Source organism: Schistosoma mansoni, chromosome W (assembly GCF_000237925.1).
Source record: "Schistosoma mansoni strain Puerto Rico chromosome W, complete genome".
In the NCBI taxonomy this organism is placed as follows: domain Eukaryota; kingdom Metazoa; phylum Platyhelminthes; class Trematoda; order Strigeidida; family Schistosomatidae; genus Schistosoma; species Schistosoma mansoni.
Window position 1 is genome coordinate 54,377,922 of NC_031502.1, and position 23,381 is coordinate 54,401,302.

Sequence of the window (23,381 nt, forward strand, 5' to 3'; positions counted from 1 at the left end):
GGAAGTGTGTCCACCATCACCAGAGCCAACACAATACCAGTTGTACGACCCGATGCATCCAGTGACAGTACAGCTTGGATGCCGACGTACATGGCTGGTGTGTTGAATGTCTCAAACATGATTTGGGTCATCTTCTCACGATTGGCTTTCGGATTCAATGGAGCTTCGGTCAACAGGACAGGGTGTTCTTCTGGAGCCACACGCAATTCATTGTAGAATGTGTGATGCCAGATCTTCTCCATGTCATCCCAGTTCGTCACAATACCGTGTTCGATTGGGTATTTCAGTGTGAGAATACCACGTTTCGATTGTGCTTCATCACCGACGTAGCTGTCTTTCTGACCCATACCAACCATCACACCCTGAGAGATAGGGAGAGAAAGACAGAGAGAAATAGGCATTAAAATCGCACTTCAAATGACATTTTATTGTCGAATAGAGCTGGCATATGTCAACAGCAACAACAACGACAATGTATGATTAGAATGATTGTGATAAGTGCTTCACAGTGAAGTAATATGGATAGATGTCTCGACATCCTATCACTGTGTTGTAGGTATCACAACTTTTCTAACTGATACGATCAATTTAACTAAAAATGACATTACTGTAATATGACAATAGATTCATGCAATAAAATGGGAAAGTGACTTGTTGAATGAATCTTATGACTATACTTACTTGATGTCGAGGTCGTCCAACGATGGAAGGGAACACTGCTCTTGGTGCGTCATCACCAGCGAATCCAGCTTTGCACATCCCTGATCCATTATCAACAACAAGGGCTTGAACTTCCTCGTCGGCCATGTTCACTTAGTTTATTGAATTTGATAAAAGGTAACTGACTTGAGCGTGATAAACTTCGAAATACAGTGAATTAACCCTAGATAATCTCTTACTTATATATGTCATCATGTTGGCACAACTGATGCCCATATATGGCTTTAATTTTTTACTATATGGGAAGATAGTCTTTTTTTCGAACAACCAATAGAATCGTAGATTAAAGAGGTTATTATCTTCCTCTCTATCCTTCATCATTAAAGCGTAATGTTAAGTGACTATATTTGTAGATAGCACTAAAAACAGATTTATTGATTTATCCTAGTTGTGCACAATAAAGAGATGCAAACTTGAATGAAAGGTTATTATGTGTGTTAACCTCACTTCATTTATTCAATCAATAAAATATTCTTGAAATTAGAATTTTTCTGGACACACACTGAATGATAGGCAATAAACCTTTTATAAGGTACATATCAATTTCTTTCTAAAATATCGGCTTATGTTCTTTTTTGTTTGCAAATAAGAGATACTTGGCAATATCAATATAGAATTGTGGAGATTGTTGAGTTTTTAATCGAGATCATGAACTGACCACTATTGAATGCCTGGAAGCACTAGACAGCTGTTTCGTCCTAGTATGAGATTCCTCAACGGTGCACACCCACGATCCCTCACGATCTCAATTAGAAACTCGACAATCTCCTCAATTTTATACTGATAATTATCATGCGACCAGCTTCACGATAGATTTCCTGTATTTCTAGTGAGAAGTCGTGACCAGTGGAGTTCAGTCGTGTCTGTTGTGAAGCAGTTACTCACTGAAGACAATCGTGGATGGTTGCGCAATATCGTGGGTTGGTTGAAGTTAGACATTAACACCGTTGGATGCCGGCTCAATGGTCTACAGGTTGTGTTCACACAGGATACTGAAGGTCCTAAGTCGGAGTCGCGCATGTGGGATCGTGGGTGCACACGGCTGAGGATTCTCATACTAGGACGAAACGGCATCCGAGTATCTCCAAGTTTTCAATGGTGGTCTAACATTTCTCAGTTCATGAACTCAATAATTGATATGATTGAAGAAAGAAACTTCTCAATTGTTAATTCATTGTTGATATGATCAATTAAAAAACGAATGTCGTTATTCAGTTGCATAGATTTTTTTAAACAATGTAAATTTAGCTGCATATAGATTTGAAAAGCAGAACTATCATGTTTAGTGAACATTATGTTACCGTATAGCTCAATATTTGCATGGTTCAACTTCAGACATGAGAAGAATGAACAAAAGTTGGATAGAACTAGAAAAGAAGACCCAGGACAGAGTGGGTTGGAGAAAGCTGGTCGGCGGCCTATGCTCCATTGAGAGTAACAGGCGTATGTAAGTAAGTAAGTAAGTAAGTAAATCAACTTTAGATAATTCACAATATAGAACATAAATAGTTTATTGTTATCGATACAGGTATTCTGTGTTTGTTTTTTTAATATTTCAGCCAAATGAAACAGTTGTTCAGTACTTGAAAGGATATCGATTTTTAGTGAAGAATTTTTTTAAGAAAGTGTTGTGTAGAGTTAATGTTGGATATTCGGCTCGTGAGCTCATTTATAAAATATAGATTTAAGTACAATGTTTATATGGGTCTTAATAATACTAACGAATAATCTAAAAAGGATAGAGGGAACAGAGTTCGAACTAAACACTTATTGATTTAAAGTCAAATGATTTTATCAATAAACTATTGCTCAACTATGTGCAAATCATCTAACAAGTATAAAGTAATTAATCTAAATAATTGACCATAATATTTAGTAAATGTAGTTCTGATCATTATTTAACAAACTTTACTTAATGAATACTTTGAATGGTAATTTTAGCCTACCTACGATATTTTCATTAAGTGGCCTAATTATATGATTACACAAATCAACCACAAGACTGAAAGTTAATAAAACCATAGTATATGACTAATGGAAATGCTGTTCTCATTCACGAATGAAGTAAATATGTACTAACATGAAGTTATGCATAGTCCAAATGAGCTAAATGATGATAAATGGAGGTGAACTGCTGAATGATGTAGTTTTGAACCTCAGAAATAGTACAGATCTTATTAGTTATGAAAATATGCCATGATAACGAGTGTTATCTAATACAAACTACCTTTGAATACATTTAAATAGCTGTCATGTAAAATAATGAGTTTAAAAGTTTCCTTTTTTTCTCTACCAATTTAAATTGTTAAGGAAAGTTTTTAATTAGACTTTTATTTTGGTTGAGAAAATTGCTTATTTTAAGAATGATCGTTACAATAAAAAAGCCGCTTCGTCACCAAGCAACTCAGTGGCCTTGGACAAAGTAAATGGAATGTTACACTTTATACAAAACTTTGTAATACGGATTCTTTTTCTCTACAGTTTCTTTATGAAGTTCTGCAAAAACACTTGACTACATTGTCTCTATATCATCCAGCGATTTGAACCTTTTATATAATCCTATGTAGTTGTTTAGTCTATCATAGAATTCTTCGACGTTATTCGTATGAAATTCAAAGTCTGAATCAATGAAATGCATCAAGTTCTTTACTAAATAAGGATAAAAATCAATGTGGTTTGAATTTTTACTGATGTATAGATGATCTAATCAAATATTAGTAGCACTATTTAGTGATATTGTAATGAACGGGAATGAAAGTGGAGACAATCAATTGCATTTTACTAAGAAATTACAGTTTTTTCGTCAAATGTGAAAACCATAAATTAAATACTTCATTTGTGAATCCTCTATCAATTGTCTCAAACTTCATCGTTTTTTCATTGCCACAACAATTACTCTCTGTTTCTTTTCTTTTCGATTCCATCTTCTCAATCTTCTGTTGCTAGGCATTTCACATCTGATTGGTTATATACTACTTATGTTGACACAAGTAGCACACACCACAATATGACAATATAAAAAGGTGGTATTATTTCAGATCGATATTTTTTGTGTAAATTCAGGGTGACAGGCGTGAACTCTCATTCAGTGTGATATTTATATTCTTTGTATTAACTCAGGTGTTTTTAGCAGTATCTTTATGCATTTTTCCTCATATGTGATTTATGTATGTAAAATACACATGGGTTGATTTTATTTGAATGACTTGTTTTGATGAAATTGTCTTAGAAAGGGAATAAATCTTCACTTGTACTCTTACTTGTATCATAGGAATCACATTGGTTTCCCTTTTCTAATATATAAGTAGTAGGATAGTGGATATAACAACTACCTTGATTTCAAGTAAAATCTAATGAAAAAACGACTAATTTTTGTATTCCATTAAACATGGTTCTTATTATATCCTCATCATCAGTTGTTGTTTGCAGTAAATATTTAATCCTTAGATTATCTACAGAAGTACCTTCAGCCATATTGTTTATATTACGACCCATATTTAAAATGATACATTACTTATCCTGAGAGTACACAAAGAGAAACAACCACCATCTTGATTGGTTATCATGAGAACCCCTTAACATTTGTGCTTTTGATAGTCTTAACTGAATAAACCACCAGTAGTTGTATCTAATCAGGGTTTGTTTCATTTGGAACAAGAAGACCTAATTGAGAAGTCATTGAGATAAAAGCTGAATAACTCATCTTCACATTACAAATAAGCGCAGTATTCGATGTATAGATTAAAGTTTAAACTTGATTTTCATATACTGTAATGTCTAGTACTATGTCAAGTCCACATGCGTTATGCTAGCATCTGGACAAACCAATTTATTCATTCTTCTTGGGTCACATTTCGACCTTGTCAGTTATTCTCTTATTAACATTGACTGTTTTTATAAGAGCGTGTGTGTTATTCCCTTGCCAGACCACATATCTGTAACCTATTTTTGTCTGACTATAAGTATCGAGTCGCACCTGACTAGGTCGAGTTGGCTCAATCACTTTCTCCACTGAGCGTCATTTCAATCCACTTCATTCTCTCTTCTCTTTCTTCGCTCAGTTTCTTTGATCGTTTGGCCTACTTAATTCCGTTATTCACTAGCGCGATTTAAGTCGATAAGTATATACGAAGATCGGTGGCATGTATATTTCAATAGAAATCAGCAAACAATCTAATTGGAATCAGATAAATGGCCACTACAATCCGCTGATAGAACAACAAGTCGACAATTTGAAGGTGATTTCAATTTAAGTGTATTAGAATAGTTTTAGAACTAATGCTGGGAACCAAGAAACAGATTGCCTTACCATTTGTGAGAGGTCATTAAAGGGATTTTCATGCCATTTAAAATTAATGTTGCTCGTAAACCATCTCTAGAAGTATGAGATTCAGATCAATTAGTAATCAACAGGCAGATCGACATAGACTCAGTTCATGGACTCACACAGAAGAGGTCAGTCGGCCATAAGGCTGGGGTTTCATAGAAAAAGACAGTCAAAAAGAATTCAAGAACAAATAAAGACAATAAAATCTGTATAGACAGGTGGTGACCAGCAAAAGCAATAAATAGACTGACATAATATTTGTGAAATAACTGAAAAGCTCACTTCTACACGAAGTAGGAGCTTAAGATGCTATTCATCAAAATAAAAAAGAAATTTTCTTAGTCCGACTACATAACTTAGGGAACACAACATTACCAAAAGTTTGAGAATCATTTCGCAATGACTTAAGAGATTACCAGTTCGGCATAGGGTTCTGGAGATTGTTGAATTTCACTGAAATCACGAACCGATCAAAGTCAGATTTAGAAGCTCTGAATGACCGTCTAGTCCCGGTGTTGGACTATTCAGAAGTGCAAATCCACAACTCTCTACGGGGGAGTTAAACCCAGGATCTTCAGCCACATGGCTCAGTGGTTGAGAGACAGAGCATTCGTGTACGATGATGATTTTTATCATGAAGTGATTACCAACTGGACAAACGAGGAACACAGGGAAACTGTTTCGTTCAAGCTCTAGAACCACGTTAGTCAAAAACCTTAGAACAGTGAGCATTTATAATCTGAAAAGGTGTCGAAGCAAGAAACTTCAGTCGCATTAGAGTTATCAAGATACTTTCTAGTTCGGAGGTTGGGATCCACTGGTTTTTATTTAAAGCTTTAGTCGTTCTATGATACACAACTATCCACTTTTGATTTTTAGTGAATATTTAACTACACAAACCTTATTAACCATTACTTCTGTGTTCATTAGTAACACTAGATGAGATCGATTTCCTAAAGAAGTTTTTATGAGAAGCCGTAACCGATAGAATTACCTTAATAGAAATAAAATAAATTATGGATTGCGACTCGGTGGTCTCAGTAGTGTTTTGCTAAATACGATCCTTAAAATAGTAGCTTGATTGAGACAAGTGGTGTGTACTAATGAAAAGTCTCAAACTAGGGGGAAACAGTTATTCAATGCTCTTCCTTGAAAATAAATGAACTATTGATTAAATGTTTGCTACCAATTCTTCGATTAATTTCACTAACAACTGGCAATAGTGAACGGTGAAAAATGAAACAAACTTAGGTATCTGATTTCTACCTGAAACATGAAGACAGTCTGGAGAATATAAAGGAATTACTATATCCAATGTAATCTCGTTATACCGACTTAGGCGGAAAATCAATTCTTCGCACTTTAAAATATTCGATAAATTTCATACTACTCATGAGTAGTTTAAGATCACTAATAAATAAATTAACTAACTTTCGTAATTCATCTAATCAATAAAAAACTTTCGAAACTGATGTTCTCTCTTCTGACATACAGAAAGTGATACTTTGTTAAAGTTTACATGTAAGATTACAGATACTCTGGAAGGTGAGACATACCAGAGAATGCATTACCCTTGATCTCACAACTGTATTTATTACAAATGTCATTTCGAGATTCTAGTAAGAAGTTGTAGGTGATAGAGAGCAACTATGTTATAAGTGAGACAAGCGTCACCAGTGGTATTGGATTATAGTGACGATATATCACGAATCAACTAAAATTACAAATATATGGGTAATTGTATAAGAACTTTAGTCTAAATTTGATCGACTAGTTTTACAGTACATGGGCAATTGTATTCTAGCTCATGCAATTCCTGGAGGAATTGAATCTATTAGGTCCGATCCCTAGTGTGTTTGCACTGGAAATCGGTTTCGTGGTAGGGTTTAACAGACGTCTGATGCTTACTAGTTCTAAAACCTAATCAATTAGTTCCGCCTCCATCACACTCGTAATGTTCAGGACTATTGAAAATTTCTGCATTTCATTTACACTACTTATGAGTAACCATTTTGTCCAAGACAAAAATGTGTCCTACATTATTTATTAATGAACTTCAACAGCAACTTGCTAATCGTTTTGATAAAATTTGTCTTTATTTTCAAGTACCACCAGTATAATTCCTGCAGTTTGCGTAAAAGTCTGCGTTTAAGTTCTTTGACGTAGAGTTAAGGATAGTGGATAGTGAAATACTAATGATTTTTGAGAATATAGTGGGATTACTCCATATAAAATTCACTTCTCATGGTATACTGAACACTGTGACTACATTATTGATGTGAACGTATCGTATCAGGATATATTAAAAAATTTCCAGGTTTTATTTTCATCAGTCTCTTGGATTGTCTTACAAGTCCTTAACAGTATGAGGTAACCACACATAATCGGCACTGGGTAGAGCAAAAAAATGAATATTCGACTTCATATTCAATAATTCAGTATTAGTGTTAATCGTGAATCTTGGATCCAATTGCATGTGATTGACAGTGATTATTATTAAAGATTGAAAAGAAAATACGATACCGTTATTCATGGTCTTCATAATCTTGAACAGTCAATTCATGATGAATGCTATCACTGAAAATTCAAATCAATACTTTGGAAATCTACTAAAGTATTTATTTGAAATGATATTTATCACTAGAAAGAATATAGACACAATATTTTAAATTATTTCCTTCTATACTTTATATTGAGCTGTAAAATATATAATAATTCATTTTATCATATGCTCACTAGTGACTAGCTTCAAGAGGTATTTTCTGGAGTCCTAGTGAGAAGCAGTGACTAGTGGAGTTCAACCAGGTCTGTTGTGAGATAGTAACTTACTGAAGACAATGGTGGACGGTTGCTCAATTTTGTGGATCAGTTGAAGTTAGACATTAACACCGTTGGATGACGGCCAGCTCAGTGGTCTAGTGGTGAAGCACTCGCGCACGAGACTGATAGTTCTTGGGTTCGAATCTCGTGAGGAGGGATAGTGGATGCGCACTGCTGAGGAGTCCCACAATAGGACGAAACGGCCGTCCAGTGGTTCCAGGTTTTCCTTGGTGGTCTAGATTTAATTGACTCATGATTTCAACCATATAAAAAATTCTTACTTGACAAACATATTCGTACAGATGATTTACTGGATACGAAAAAAAAGATCAACAGTATATAAAAGCTTCATTTTTATTGGTTTCTTATATAAAACTGATGATATGATCTTACTGTAAGAAGAAATACAAGCTTCTTAAGTCGTATTCACTCCTCAAGTACTCTGTACTATCAAAATGTGAACTATTTCTAATAACATCGCCAAAAGCTGGTATCGTTGTTTATTCATTGATTCACCCTTTATATTAAACTATTGAATAGAGTAGGAAAATTTATGAATCTCCTCTTGTACAGACGTAGCAAATGAAGTCAACCTAAGTAGGATAAAATCTATAGAGTCAATCTGACAAAATTTTAATGCTGTCAGATTAATCCAATCATCGAGCAGTTGTACTCTGTCATACTTTTATAACCTTGCATTTCCAATATATGGAAGTCCAGAGGATTTCTCTGATCGGTTATGATAAACTCGCATTTTTGGTGATAACAGGGACCAATTAATTTTGACATCTAGCAAAGTGATGATGGAGATGATAATCCAATGTGTATTATCCTCTATAAATAATGAATACAGTAGCTCTATTACATTTACGCCTATCATCCCAGAACCTTTATTTGTAGATTCTGGAACTGAAAATAAAAATAGAAAAGTGGTTAGTTCACAACATATTGCCTCATAATCAATGATAATTGAATCAGATTACCATCGATTTCATCGTCATAACTCTGGATAAACTCCTTAAAGTTAGTGCAATTTATCGGCTAGAGATGTTATTAAACATAAATCAGAATAAAAGTCAATAGTGATCTTGTTATGTTTATCTATTCTAAATTGTATGAGTAGAATGTACCTCTTAATTCAATTAAATATATCTTATTCATGTTCTTATGAGTTGTATCGTTTGATGCTGTTTTTGTTTTTCTGCTTATTCACTACCACATTACGCCGAGAAATAGAGACAGACATGAGAAGAATGAACAAAAAATGGATAGAACTAGAAAAGAAGACCCAGGACAGAGTGGGTTGGAGAAAGCTGGTCGGCGGTCTACGCTCCATTAGGAGTAACAGCCGTAAAAAAATCATTCACTACATTGATATTTTTTTCTTGTGACGAAACTATCAATATCATATTAAACTATTCGAATTTTTTATTAATTATACTACATAATTTGGTTGTTTGTATGCTTCATCAGGATACCTTGACAGCAAGTATAATTCAACTAGATTTCAAATCAATCAACATTCTGTCAAACAATTACGTAAACGAGACATTTAATGACTGAAATGGAAATTAAGCTGTCACATTAAGTTAATTAAATAGCATCAATTTTAAATGTAATAAATGGTATTTTTAGCTTTCGTTTAATCAATACAATATTTTGATAGGTCGGATTCTAGTTCACTTTTGTATACACTGATCCTGTATTGATTCGTTTCCTTCCTACATAAAAGGTTCCGAATGAAAAAAAAACAATAAGTGATATTCAGTCATTACAGTAATGAGACATATCACCAGTGTGAATGGACACTGGGTGTGTCATATTGGAAATTGACTGAATTCAGAAATGTAAACCCCTGGTCCAAAACAAATTATGCTTTTTGTGAGACCTTCAGGTTTTAAATTCATTGCATAGAGAATTTCTGAGTGCTGATGAGATTTTAACCAAGACAAAAGATATTTCAGCTTCCCATTACAACTAATAATGGTTCTTCAATTTTATTATCAAGGTATGATCAATTCGTGAAGTCACCGATTGTCCGTCTAAGTTATGCTGGTAGGTGCTTACTAATTAGCTGGGGTCAGAGTGATTATTGTAACCAATGATCAGAGATGTGGAGTGAAATGGCTCATATTCAGTCACAATGGCGTAGATGCACTTAATTTTTGTCTTAACTTATATTTTGAGTTTTTAAATTATCTTGTACTTTTAATCCCGTGAATTCAATTTGTTTACTCAAATCACATAGTCTATACCTAATCTTTCCTACTATTGCTGATACTGTCAATACTTTTACTACTCTGGGACTTGTCTCGCTATGTTGATATGCTGTGTCAATTTGAATCAATATACATGTACCAGGTTCAACGTTGTTTACGACTAACTGATCAAATGGTAAACTCAAAAAAAAATATGCAGTGCTTGCTAATACCAAGATTTAGACAAATAAATACTGAGGAAGGGAAAACGTTGTCTTAAGAGGCTATATCAGTACTAGTCAATAAAATAACCAAGTAATGCAAAACCCCTATAACACACACTTTCTCTAATAAAAGTGAAACAAACACATCGAATAGCATTAAAACAACTTGTTCACACTTATTATGCAAACGCGCCCCCGTGTTATTAAACGACCTATCACACCTTCCTCATTCTCAAAGCTGTCGCCCGCTCAGTAAGAGAAATCGTATACTCTTTTATGATTGTTGCCTTAAGATGGGTAATAAAAGTTAATAGCTTTTGCAGTGACTAATTTTTTAATAATGTTATATCTAGAACTTGGATTCTTGCTATACAGCATACAACTTGAACACTCGAACGCCTAAACCCTCCAAGTCGCAAGTTAGAAGACGAGTAGGAAGAAACCTTATTCTAATCAGTGTCAAATATGATACAAAACACTCAGGTATTTATAGTTTTTAGTAAGAACGAAATCATCATTACAGCCATCCAATCAGCGTGCAGTGGTTTTTAGCACGTGTTCAACCGGGAAGCTACATGTCAAGATTCTGCAATGTCCCTCCAAACGAAGATTGGATGGAATGTCTTAGGCTCTTTCAGAGCTTCTTTGAGTTCACCCGGAACTATCTCCACAAATAACAATGAGCTTTAGTAACCACGCTATCATTAGTTTAGATTTAAGCTATTGATAGTTTGTTTCTGAGCTTGCTATGTCTTTAAATATTTAAGAGAAACAAATGTATCCACCTCGATATATTGAAGATGTATTCTGATAACACTTAAATCAATCAATAATTATTTTAAGATTTATGATTATACTCACAAAACTTATCGTCAGGAGTAAGGAAATAATACTCCAATCAATTCAATCTAAAGTAAACACATTGACACTGTGTTTTAATTTTGCCCCCAAATGCCCTGGTACGGCCGAGAGTGGGAAGAGTACGCTCTCCCTCTCCAAATGCTCTCACATGGTCATGCGTATATAGCCTCTGCCAGAGAAGTCCTACTCATTGCATTCTCGTGGCGGGGGGTGTTGTTGACGAAAGTGAGAGGACAAAAAGCGAATGTCCGGTGCTTTAACCGGATTGGTGGACACGGAAAGTCCACCTAGGAGAGTTGGAAAACCCTGATTCCAAACTAATGGTACACATAAGCTCCAGTATCCTGAGGGAACAAATGGCGTATGAATCAATTGTTGGTCACCGGCTACCATGAGACTACATCTCTTCACGATGCTCCACTGCCTTGTAGATCAGACCTTTAGGTCAAAGGCTCTAGGTGTGGTCCCCTAAGAAAACCACCTGCTTCAGTTTGGGCAGCTGGACAGTATCACAGCCCTCACACAAATCGTATGAGATTTGTACGGCGCATATTTATCTGGTGCTTTTTTGTACCAATATTTATGTGTTCAAATAAATAAATAAAACACATTGACTGATAAACATAGATCGCAAATTAATCGAAAAACAAAAAAACACAAATAATTATTATTAATTACTATAATATATGTTTATATTTATATATTATAACTGTCATTATCACTCAGAATTTTTAATCCGTAAAAGGAGACAACAATAACAATGAAAAACTCAGAAATAACATTGTTATTAAGTAGTAATGATAATTAGTAAATAATAAACAAAATTATTGTGAATATATCATTCAAACGTCCTTCTTTTTCCTTTCACAGTATATTCATCACTTCATATCAATGAACTGTTTGAATTTTTCTTTCTTTTAATCATATTCATTAAACATCTAAAAATTCAACACTGACATCAGCACTACAATTACCATGAAAAGGGGGGGGGGAAAACAAATTTAAAAGTAAAATATACACAGAATAAGCCAGGGAGGGGGGTGGATGAGATGAATTCATAAACTGGGATAACACATTATTATATATAAATAAAGATTAAAAAAAGAAACCTTAAATCTTTAAGATATATTGTTTTACATAAAATACAAGCAAAAAACAGAGACTGTTTATGCCGGATACACACATATATATATACTCCTGACATGAAATACTGTCTATGAGATATATATATGTTTTTTCTTTAAAGAACAATGTGTGTAAATAATTAAATAATCAATATAGAACTAGGAAAAAGACACAGGGAAACGTCATTGTTTTCATTTGTTTCAGAAAAAAAAACAAACAAAACAAAACAACAGAATATTAAACGAACCGGTTGTATTTATCAAAATACATACAACGGATTGAGACAGCTAGATGGTAAGATAGATAAAATACGAGGAAGATGATGAGGAGGGAATAAGTTAAAAACAACTAAATCGAATACCTGAGAAATATACATATAACGTAATATAAAAGTGAGGTAATCCACCACTAATTCTCTAATATATAAACGAATATAATATATTTTATAACTAAGAAATTTAGTATAGAAAAATAAGGACAAATAATTCAATGTCACATTAACGCAGCAACAATTTACAACATTTTTCACTAAAGAATCACTGTCAAAACCACCGGTATTTTTATACCGCCTCCCCCCTATTCTAAAATCTTTGCATTATTTAGTACACACACATCTCAGTCATATAATTAGTATATAGATAGCAAGAAAAATAAATATTGTAAAGAATAAGAGGTAGGCATTTAAGTAAGTGGAAACCACTACACTGTCACATATATATATGAATTAGTTAAAAGTGTGAAGTGAGAAAAAGTGGTGGCGTATTAATGCCCCCCCTCCGAAGTAAAGGCATGAAAAATCATATACACAGTACATACAATAAGAAAAACAACTGCCAAGCCCCCTCCCTCCCAATCCGTCAAATATTGTTAAATACCTAAGAAAATAATATAATTAATAAAAAGAAATTCAAACAATCAAGAAATAAAATAGTTGTAAATATTTATAAAAATTTTACCGATTAAAAGTTTTATCATCACCTGAGAATGGTCATAGCAATGTATAACCATTGAAATATTTAATGGAAACAAATTGAATCTGCACATTACAATAATCGAATGAATTATAAGCTAATTTGCTGCTGCCCCCTCCTTTCTCAGCTAAGAAAAAAGCGTAAAAGTCGCATATAAAAGAAAAACAGGTTAAACCACAGCCAAAATACATGTTTTGTTTTTTTTTTCTGGTTCAATGCTAAAAAACTTTTGTTTTTTGAAGATATAAAGTTATACAAAGAAGCTTTAAAATTGGAAGAATATCATTCTATACACACACATACACATAGAGGCATACATAAACAAAACACAGCATCCACTCATTTCAATTGTGTCATGCAGGAAAAAAAAAACAATGGAATAGTTTTTGTTTATTAGAATTTTGTTTACTTTTTGTAAGAGAAGTTAAGAAATAATCATACACAAAGGGTAGGGAGTGAGGTGATGGCATTTAAACAGGGAAGAGAAAAATTAAAACAGAGAAGAGGAAACAAAACACAAGTAATAACAAACGGGAACTAAACTCTCTTTTAAATAATGATAATAATAATAAAAAAGAAGACCAATTAAGTATTCACTTGAAACTATGTATATGCAAAAATTAGAATGAACAAAACAATGATGAATTCATAAACAAGGCTAATTAAGTCATTTTCACACGTTTTATACTTTTGTACATAATTTATAGGAAGAAAGTTTTTCGTGAATAAAAGCTGTAAAAGTAGATAGGCAAATAGATAGATTGGCTATCAGTTAAATTTAAGTGATTTAATTATATATATATTATGAAAATTCGAGATGAATACTATTACTAGTACTGGTAGTTGTAGACGACATCGTCGTCGTCGTAGTAGTTGTTGTACTGATATAATTTGAATGGTCTACTTTTTTCTTAGATAAATATGAAAATATAGATTCTAAATTATTTAACAGATTATTTAATTCATTGGAACATATTAACTTTTCAATACGTGCAGCAACTGATTGAAAATTGGATAGTTTCAGTAATAAACGTCCCATTCGTCCGTGTGGGGCATTTGGCCAAACTTGATTACAATAATATTCTAGGCCAGCATAAACTTGATCACGTAACAATTCAATTAGTGACCGAATATTATTAAGACAAGTCATAGAATCTAAATAAATGTGTAAATGAACAAAACAAAAAGAAACGAAAGTGAGGGTATAATGTTTAAATGTTATGAATGATAAAAACTTTATTTATTATTAACAAATGACATAGTAGTAATTTCGACGTTACATGAAACATGATTATGTAATGAAGTATAGTCTGAATAAGAGTATTACTTAAGTAGATTTGGAGTGGTGGCTTAATGATTGTAGTGTTCAACTTCTAACCACTAAGCCTCAAGTTCAAACCCCGTTCCGCCTATTACGGTTTGGTAGTATCGTAGTAGTAGTATCGTCAGACCCCAAAATATAGAGTGTGGCTTATACCTAAGTACATGGCGAGTAAGTTAATTTAATTGGACTGAATTAAATACATTTCTGCATGGAGTGATCAATGAATTTCAATCATATCAGAAAAAAGACAGATATCATTATCGAAACTAGATTATAGCCGTATGTAATATGGCAAAAAAAATTTGTAGAGAATTCGATATTTCCTTGTTGCTGGTGAAACGTGAAGATCGTGGCTGAGTCTTATTCCTTACAAAGTTTTATGAACGCACATAGACAGCTAAAACGTTTCTATATTCAGTGCAGGTTTTTAAAAGTTCTTTACAATTACAACAAATTCATGATGAAAACCATTGACTTTAAATTGAACAATTTTAACAAACCTTCACTAATGAAAAGTAAGAATAAAAGCATCTAGTGCTCGAAGGTATTCAATGGTGATCTAACTTAGATACATCCATAATGTCGATGAAATTTAACAATTTTCACAACCCCATACTGAAAGTTATTTTGGTCACAGAGAGACAAAATAGGAGCCAAATGTAATTTTTATATTAGTAGAAAGGAGTTCATCTTTCCAATCATTGATTATTAACAAGTTAATAGAATAAATTTACCTGGTATTACCTATACAGTAATTTATTATGAAGGTATGAACAATATTTCCTTGATTTGGGAGAAAGAACGAGTGCCAACAGATTGGAGAGAAGGATATCTCATCAAGATAGCAAACAAAATCTCAGCGAGTGTGAGAATTACATAGGCATCACAAAACTGTCAATGCCACGAAACGTTACCAACTGTTATTTAACTGAATGAAATAGTCATAAGACGCCCAACTTCGAAATCAACAGGTTTGATTCCGTAACAATCGATCACGTACCGACAAAATCGTTACACATCGGATCATTATGGAACAATCAATTGAACGAAACTCGTCATTGTACATAGACTATGATCATAAGAAAGTATTCGGCAGAGTAGAAAAACAAATTTAAGGGATATTCTTCGACATTATGCAGTGTTTCAGTAGATCGCCAACATCATCGCAATTCGTACAACAGACCACACCGCAAAGTCGTGCATGGAGGACAGATGACAAACACATTCCAAGTTAGGACCGGTGTCAGACAACTTGTTTACTCTCTCTCTCTCTCAACTTCCCTCTTTCTTATGGTGGTCCATTGCATTATGAAGACCTCGATATTTCACGGAAAACATGGAATACAATCGACAGCTTGAATGCAACTAGACAAATTGGACTTCGTAGATGATCCAACTATTCTATCAAACACACACACACAAACAAATGCAGGTGAATAAAGCCAGTGTAGCAGCAACCTCTACAGCAGTAAGCTGCAACATACACAAGGGAAAAAGCGACATCCTCAAATACAATACACACAACAATTCAGTCACAATTGGTGGAGATGTTCTGGAAGAGGTCGAAACTCTCACGTACCTGTTCAGCATCATCGATAAACAAGGAGGATCTGATGTAGATATAAAAACAAGGATTGGCAAAACAACGGCAGCATTCCTACAGTTGAACAACATATGCAACTCAAAACAACTGTCAACCAACATCAAATTCAGAATCTTCAATACGGACGTCAACACAGTTCTACTGTACGGAGCTGAAACTTGGGGAGCTACTACAACCATCATCAACAAGGCATAAGTATTTATAAACAATTTTCTACCCAAGATACTCAATATCCGTTGGCCGGACACCAGCAGTAATAACCTACTGTGTGAGAGAACAAACCAACTTCCAGCACTTGGTAGCCATGATTAAATACTGTGTGCTGAAAATTCTATATTGCGCTAAACATATGATATGAATAAAGCGATTGTTAGTATCATATAACTTTTACAGTTACTTCGGATTCGAATTTTTATGTTCTATGTTGGACAAGCAAGTTACATTTTGTTTAACAACCCCACCCTCTTCGCTAAATGTATGCACTTGACGGCTACCAGAATACTCTGAATAAAATAAACAGTCCTTTTCCCTCCAAAAATTACGGAATGGGAGCGAAATACGATGAAAAATCTTACCTGGATTCAATAGTAAAATCAATTTTAAACAACCCAGTTCCACTGGATCCAGGTTTAACATTCTAAGCTTTATAGCTAAATTATAAATTAGCTTGTAAACATTTGTATTACGTTTTCGAATCATATCATCATCTACACTATTGTCATTAATGTTAGTTGGTTTTGAAGAAATTGAATCGTTATTATTATTATCCATTGGTTTCGTTAAATTATTTAATAAGTGAAATTCTGGGAAATTCGAGTAATAATAATCCATTTTCTCATCCAATGGAACAGATTTATTTATTTTTTTCATTTGTATTGTACAGTCTTTAGATATATCTGATATTGAATTTTCAGGAGGATCGTCAGTGATATTGGAAATATCAGTACTATTGATAGTGGGAGTAGTATCGGGAAGTTTAGATGTAGAGTTTGATGTTGATAATGAACGAGGTTTATGATCGTTTGCTAACCAATAAACTAAATTCACTATGATCAATTGCATGCATGCTAGTGAAAAATAAAGAGAAAAAAAAACGATTGGATTATTATGAATAGCAAGGAACATAATAACTGAGAAGAACAGTGAGAGGCTTTATGTTGTGAAGGCTTTCCATGATGTTTAACAAACGGTCAGTTATAACCAAAGTAGGATTACCCACAAACCTAACACTTTGAAGATCAGAATGATGCTAATGACCAATATGCTTTTCAAAAATAAAAATCTCAGGTACTAACATGACTGGCAGAGTTGAATGACACCAAGATAGGAGAAAGATGCATCGCTGAAGGCAATAGATGATAGTGACGCAATATCGTTAAGTGACTGAAGTGAGAAGGATAGACTATTGTGACAAAGAATAACGTGCCAGCCGCAACGTTTGATGATTCATAGTTCGTGAGATTGTGGGTGTGCACATACTAAAATGAAATGGATGTTTAACTGAAGTTAGTCTACGATATAAATTGTTCTTAACATGATACTTCGATTGCAGGGTAATAAGTTGAGCTGAGTACAATGTCACAAGACATGAACTAAAATAAAGAATTCACGGTAAATTTACAGTAAACTTCCGTTATAGTTCAGTCATAGAATATTAATTTTATTTACAAGGGTTCGTATTTTCCCGTATTCATGTTAAAGACTGCAACTAACTAATCTTTATTAGTATATGCGCAACTTATAACAAAATAGCAATATTAAGGCAATCCATTCAGGATGCACGAATGTCAGTGAAGACGTTAACATCAATGACAGGTAAATACAAATCCTTATAAATATTTCTTAACAAAAATACACTAATGTATGAAGAGATTACATTATGATATAAAAGTGAGATCTGTTTTTTGATTTGACCGAAAAAAAAAACAGTTCATTATTTGTGAAAAAGAACCCCGTAATTTCCCAAAGATCATTTTCTCAACAATTCCACTAATAATAACAAGTATATAGTGTATTCGATAAAATTATTTGGAATAAATTACAACACGTGGAACGTATGAATCGATGATAGATGTATCGATGTATAGATTTGACCCATATAACTAAATGAATAAACATACATTTTGATATTATTACAATGCATTGATGATACACACAAATAATAAACTCATTGATTCAAAATTATAGTTGATGTGAATTGATTTTTAGGTCAACAATAATTGAATCAATCATGAATACCATGAATTTGAACTTGACTGTAAACTATGATAGAGGGGTGCAAAGATTTGAAACTATAAACAGGCAGCTAGTTAGCTGAAGGGAGAACAAAAGAGATTTTAAGTTTGTATCATGTGGGGTTTTTTTTTAAACTGATCAAGAAAGGAAATCTTTTTGAGATTTAAACAGATTAGTTGAAGGTGAGAATGATGCATAAATGCAACATTAAACTAAAACTTCTTTAAGTTGGTCCATGAAGTCATTGACTGTTGATCGTAGTCATATTGGCAATATTTTAGACTACCTGGTCGGGGTCTACGTGATAACTCCCATCAATGTTTGGAGATGTTGCGTAGGATGTGTTGAGGATGCTAGATACGCAGAAATCACTTGGTAAACTTCTCATTTTTGTAATATAATTATGAAAATTTGAATTCCCCATTTTCGCGCCGAAAGCACTCACTCTTACCCCCCAGTTTGTGTTTCGCACCTGCAAGGACCTTAAATATCATTGGTTCGTTTCCTCTTTTAGTACTCCAACTTGTGACTTTTTCCAAAGACATATGCATGAGTTGTATGCTTATTCTTTCACTCGTCCGGATTGTTTGTGAAATTATATATTTCCCTGGCTGAATATGGTTTTCTTCCTCTAGTTACCTAGGCTGGGGCGCAGAGGAATAACTTGGCTTGTCCTGTTGTTGTGTTTCTGACTTCCGTTCCGTTCGGCGGTCCTAGGTGATATCCTAATTCCTCGGACATGGCAGAATGAATCAGGATCGGTCGCGATGGAGTAAATGCATTCATTCCTTATTGTACTACTCTAGATATTGAGTTTCAGTATTCCTTTGAACATACAATACTATTCTGTCTTTCTAAATCGTTATTGTCAATGCTTAGTCTTTTCAACTTATCATTGCTATTATACTATTTCGATTTCTTTGTCATTCACTTTGTTAATTTCATCACGTCGTGCTAATGATGTATGGGATATTGGACTAACACACATAGTTGTCTCAAGTTTTACGTTAATTATGATTGAAAGGTTAACTATAATTCTGATGGCCGATATCAAAATTATGTTAAATAAACAAATATCAATCGGATAACGAGTTGATTAATTTATTACAACTTATCAATTAAATATGCACATATACACTTATCGTTTTGAAGACGAGCATTCAGTCACCGAAAAAATAGATAGAATGGGTATTTGAAAATCGAGTAATCCAACCCACTAAGAAAAAACAAACATTGTTGTTCTTACTAGCTGTGAATTTTTGTGAACTATCAGGAATTGTAATAATGACTTAAACAACTTTTCTACGATATTAACGGAGATAATGCTTTCTCCTCTCATCTCATAAATGGAACTCAACAATAGCTAGCACATATATATATTCGAAATATAATCCTAACAAAGAGTTTGAGTATCGATTAATATGTACATTACTTATTTCAGAAAAGATTGTAATAATAATAATAAATTAGGGTTTGTAGGCATTTGTTAAATTGGAGATAATTTTCATCTGAATGAAATTTATTGGAGAATTTCTTAAGGTTAAAGGACACAATCGAACAGTTGGATTATCACAAAATGAAATAAATTAAAGGCAATCATTTACGACGACGGCACATGAGCTGAAATATCTAAAAACTTCAATTTTCATGGTAGTTATGATATCATTCAGTTGATGATAAGTCAAATTTCAGAACGAAATATCTTTGGTTCGGTTTTGTATAGGATTTCATAGTTTATTTCATAGATCAATCCTAGTTAAATAACTACTGAAAACCAGTGAGCACTGCATAGCTGTTTGGTTTCAGCATTGAACTCAGCAGTAGGCATTCATACTCTTAACGGGAATCGAACCCGGGGCCTTCAAGTTCCGTGGAGAGCACTTAGACAGAAAATGGTTTGTATTTCTAACTTCAATCATCAATATGCATTGTTGTGCGACTAAATTATTTTAGAGAGTAACTTTCTTACATTCGACATGGTTGAACCCCACTGGTCATAGCTTAAAGTTGAAAATGTAAATCATTGAATGTCTACTTAATAGTCTAAAAGTTAAGTTCTCTCTATGAGAACTGAAGGTCATAAACTCGATTGGACGCTAGGGTCGTGGATTCACAGTGTTTAGATACAAACTAAAACAAAACAACTGTCCGGTGATTCCTGGTGCTCAATGACAATCTAAGGTCAGTATATGACGAAAACTATAAAACTTAATCATCTATATGGGATTGCTAGTGAGTCATACTGTCTCAAAACTACGATGAAAAGAAAATTAAAGTTTATTCGGGTTTTAAATGGTTCTTTTAACTGATGTCAATCCATAACGAGAAATATTTCTAAGTAAAAATTAAACTAGATAGAATTAGTTAGGTTGAGTATCATTGGTAATATCTAGCAACGATTATAGATCGCAGGGCAAGCCTCCTGCAAAGACTATATGTATAAAAATGGAAATGTATGTAAACATAATTGTACCTGATTTAAGGAGGTCTAAGTGAACACCACACGAGAGTTGACAGATATACGGAAGTTTTGACGACCAGATAACTAAATCAAACAGTGGTAAATGATTAGTTGTACACTGTAAATAAGAAGAGAGAGAGAGAGAAAATTACTGATGAACAAAATAGTTTGATAATTAAAAAAGTTTAAACGAATGAAGGTAATACTTTAACTATATACAATGTTGATAAAATAAATTAACATTAGAAATAAAATCAGTATATTGATGGGATATTAATTTTCTATGAAAGTTACTCTTACAAAATTTTTTTTCTGGTTTTACCAATAGAAGAAAAATACAACCATAAACAAGTACAACAATGATAAACATTCGCAGACAATGTATCTATTCTTACACTTGCAAATGAGGTGTTGGTTTGTACACAAACGAGAGAGTTGAAAGTAACTACAAATTTCTATAAATAGTTAGTTTATAAAATTTTTAGTTGATACAAATTATATGGAAAGTTGTAGGCTTTCAATTGACAATAAGTAGGATAGTGGAGATTAGAGATGGTTAAAGAAACTAAACTAAATTGTGTAAAAACAAATCAGTTTACATATATTAACTATTTTTCATTTATTTTTTTTTAAAGAATAACGATCATCAAACCAAAACGTGGCATCAGTGCTTGAAGCCACTAACTTCTAGTCTGAGTCATGTTGGCAGATGCAGACTACTTGATTGTGGTCCGCGTGACCATCGTAACCAATGGTTGGAGACTCTAGGTGACATGGCTCAGAATCGATCACAATGGAGTAGGTGTATACACTCTTTATCTTCCCTCAAACATTGAGATTAAAATTGCTTCATAACCTTCTTCCTTCCTATACTATATCCTTATATAAAACCTATCTTTTATATGCTACCACCACTAAAGTCTGTGGTTTTCTTTACCGTAGCACAATTTCACCACACATTTGCATGCTTGGTTACTGAGTTTTTAAACATTTTAATGCGTCAAAGTATTGGAAAAAAGCGAACCAACATACCAAAGAAAGAACAATTTATAATTATATTGATACAGTCGCTAAGAATTAAGCTTAAAAATCAGGTCTTGACTGATTGGACAGAGGAGGGTGAGCAAAATACGAGCTGACTCCCGTCTAATCGCTCATGATAATTGTTATATCTAAAGCGTTACGAATTCACTAGTAGCGAACGGAACAAGACTTGTGACCAGAGACCGATAAGCTAGCTATTCTGACGCGATCCAGACCCAGCTAACTAGAGTAAGAAGTCCAAGTTGGAAGCGGGGAAGTTATATTCCGTAGCAGCCAGAAGCACAGCAAGCAAATAAGGGGAAAAGTCAAACGTATATATACAGCAATAATTTATTATGTTTACTTTGTGTTAGTAGTTTGTGTAGTTCTTTTTTTTCAACGCTATCCTTCCGGATAGTGGTTTCGCATTAACATTTAAATCATTCATGGGGTTGAGTCAATAGCGTGATCTCATGAGTAACTACCACTAAGTCACATCGAATGATTGGATATTACCAGTCGGTCAGAATTTTCTTTCACAAAATTCTAATCCATAACACAAAGGTGACTGGGATAGGATGGGACAAAGTCGGGACTCATAATTTATAACAATCAAAAGGGTATGCTTTGCAAATTGAAAGATAAAAAGCAGGCAAAATATCAAGGTAGCTGAAAAAGAAACCAACAATTCATTGAATATTCGGGACAAGAAAAGCCTAGAACACTAACCTTTTCAAAATTATTTTCCAACCACTTAAGATTTTCCATACTGTCTTGAAAACATTTAGCAATCTCTGCATGACATTGTTGTTTATTGAAAGCACTCAACCATTGTTTACGTCTACTTGAAATAGTCGATTCAGCTGTCCTGATAAATTCTAAGGCATCAGGTGGTGGTGGAATGGCTGCGGATGTTGTTGTTGGGAGTTTCAATGCATGAATGTCTGCCAGAGGTAATGTCACGTTGTTGCTATCTTTATTACCGATTAAAGATAACTCTTGAGGTGGATATGTTGCAGCATCGTTGACAGTGAGATTAAAATTATCATTTATTGAAGGTTGTTGAGATTTTTCGTTCGATGCTGAGTAGAAGTAATTTATACTACTATCTGAGCAATTCGAAAGTAAGTGGGGACTAGATGATGATGTACAATTAGTTGTTTTTAACATTATTTCTTGTTTTTCGGCTAAACATGAATGATTCATTGCATTAGTTATTTTTGTATCAGACATAATCATTGAGTTAACTGATAAGTCACAATTTTGCTCAGGTGGAGTTGGTGATCTTTGGACTTCAGACTGCAGCTGTTGTTGTTGACGTTCTTCTTGAACGGCTAAAATTGCAGACAAAGAAAAAAACCAATAAGATAAAACCGTTCAGGATAGTTTTCTCTGGTATGGTCGAGAGTGTACTAACGCTCTCGAAACATTCTCATACGACTTAGCGTATTGCAGCCCATATGGAATCAACGATGATCCCTGCCACTGA

General features: G+C 33.7%; 2 protein-coding genes across 3 annotated transcripts in view; both read right to left on the reverse strand.

Annotated features, from left to right (window-relative positions):
- Positions 1-807, reverse strand: part of Smp_161930 (putative actin) — a gene marked incomplete at both ends in the record, with an annotated part of 1,546 nt that extends 739 nt beyond the window's left edge. The window contains 2 exons of the mRNA XM_018790177.1: positions 91-362; positions 682-807. Coding sequence (XP_018655546.1) covers positions 91-362; positions 682-807 — 398 coding nt within the window. The remainder of the gene's footprint in view (positions 1-90; positions 363-681) is intronic.
- Positions 808-12,452: 11,645 nt separating this feature from the next.
- Positions 12,453-23,381, reverse strand: part of Smp_073470.1 (retinoid-x-receptor (RXR)) — a gene marked incomplete at both ends in the record, with an annotated part of 35,332 nt that continues 24,403 nt past the window's right edge. Inside the window, 4 exons of one of the 2 annotated variants that reach the window (XM_018790178.1) lie at positions 12,453-14,401; positions 16,749-17,240; positions 20,882-20,987; positions 22,622-23,226. In XM_018790178.1, the coding sequence (XP_018655548.1) occupies positions 14,049-14,401; positions 16,749-17,240; positions 20,882-20,987; positions 22,622-23,226 (1,556 nt within the window). The remainder of the gene's footprint in view (positions 14,402-16,748; positions 17,241-20,881; positions 20,988-22,621; positions 23,227-23,381) is intronic. The other variant, XM_018790179.1, reaches the window with a different exon arrangement.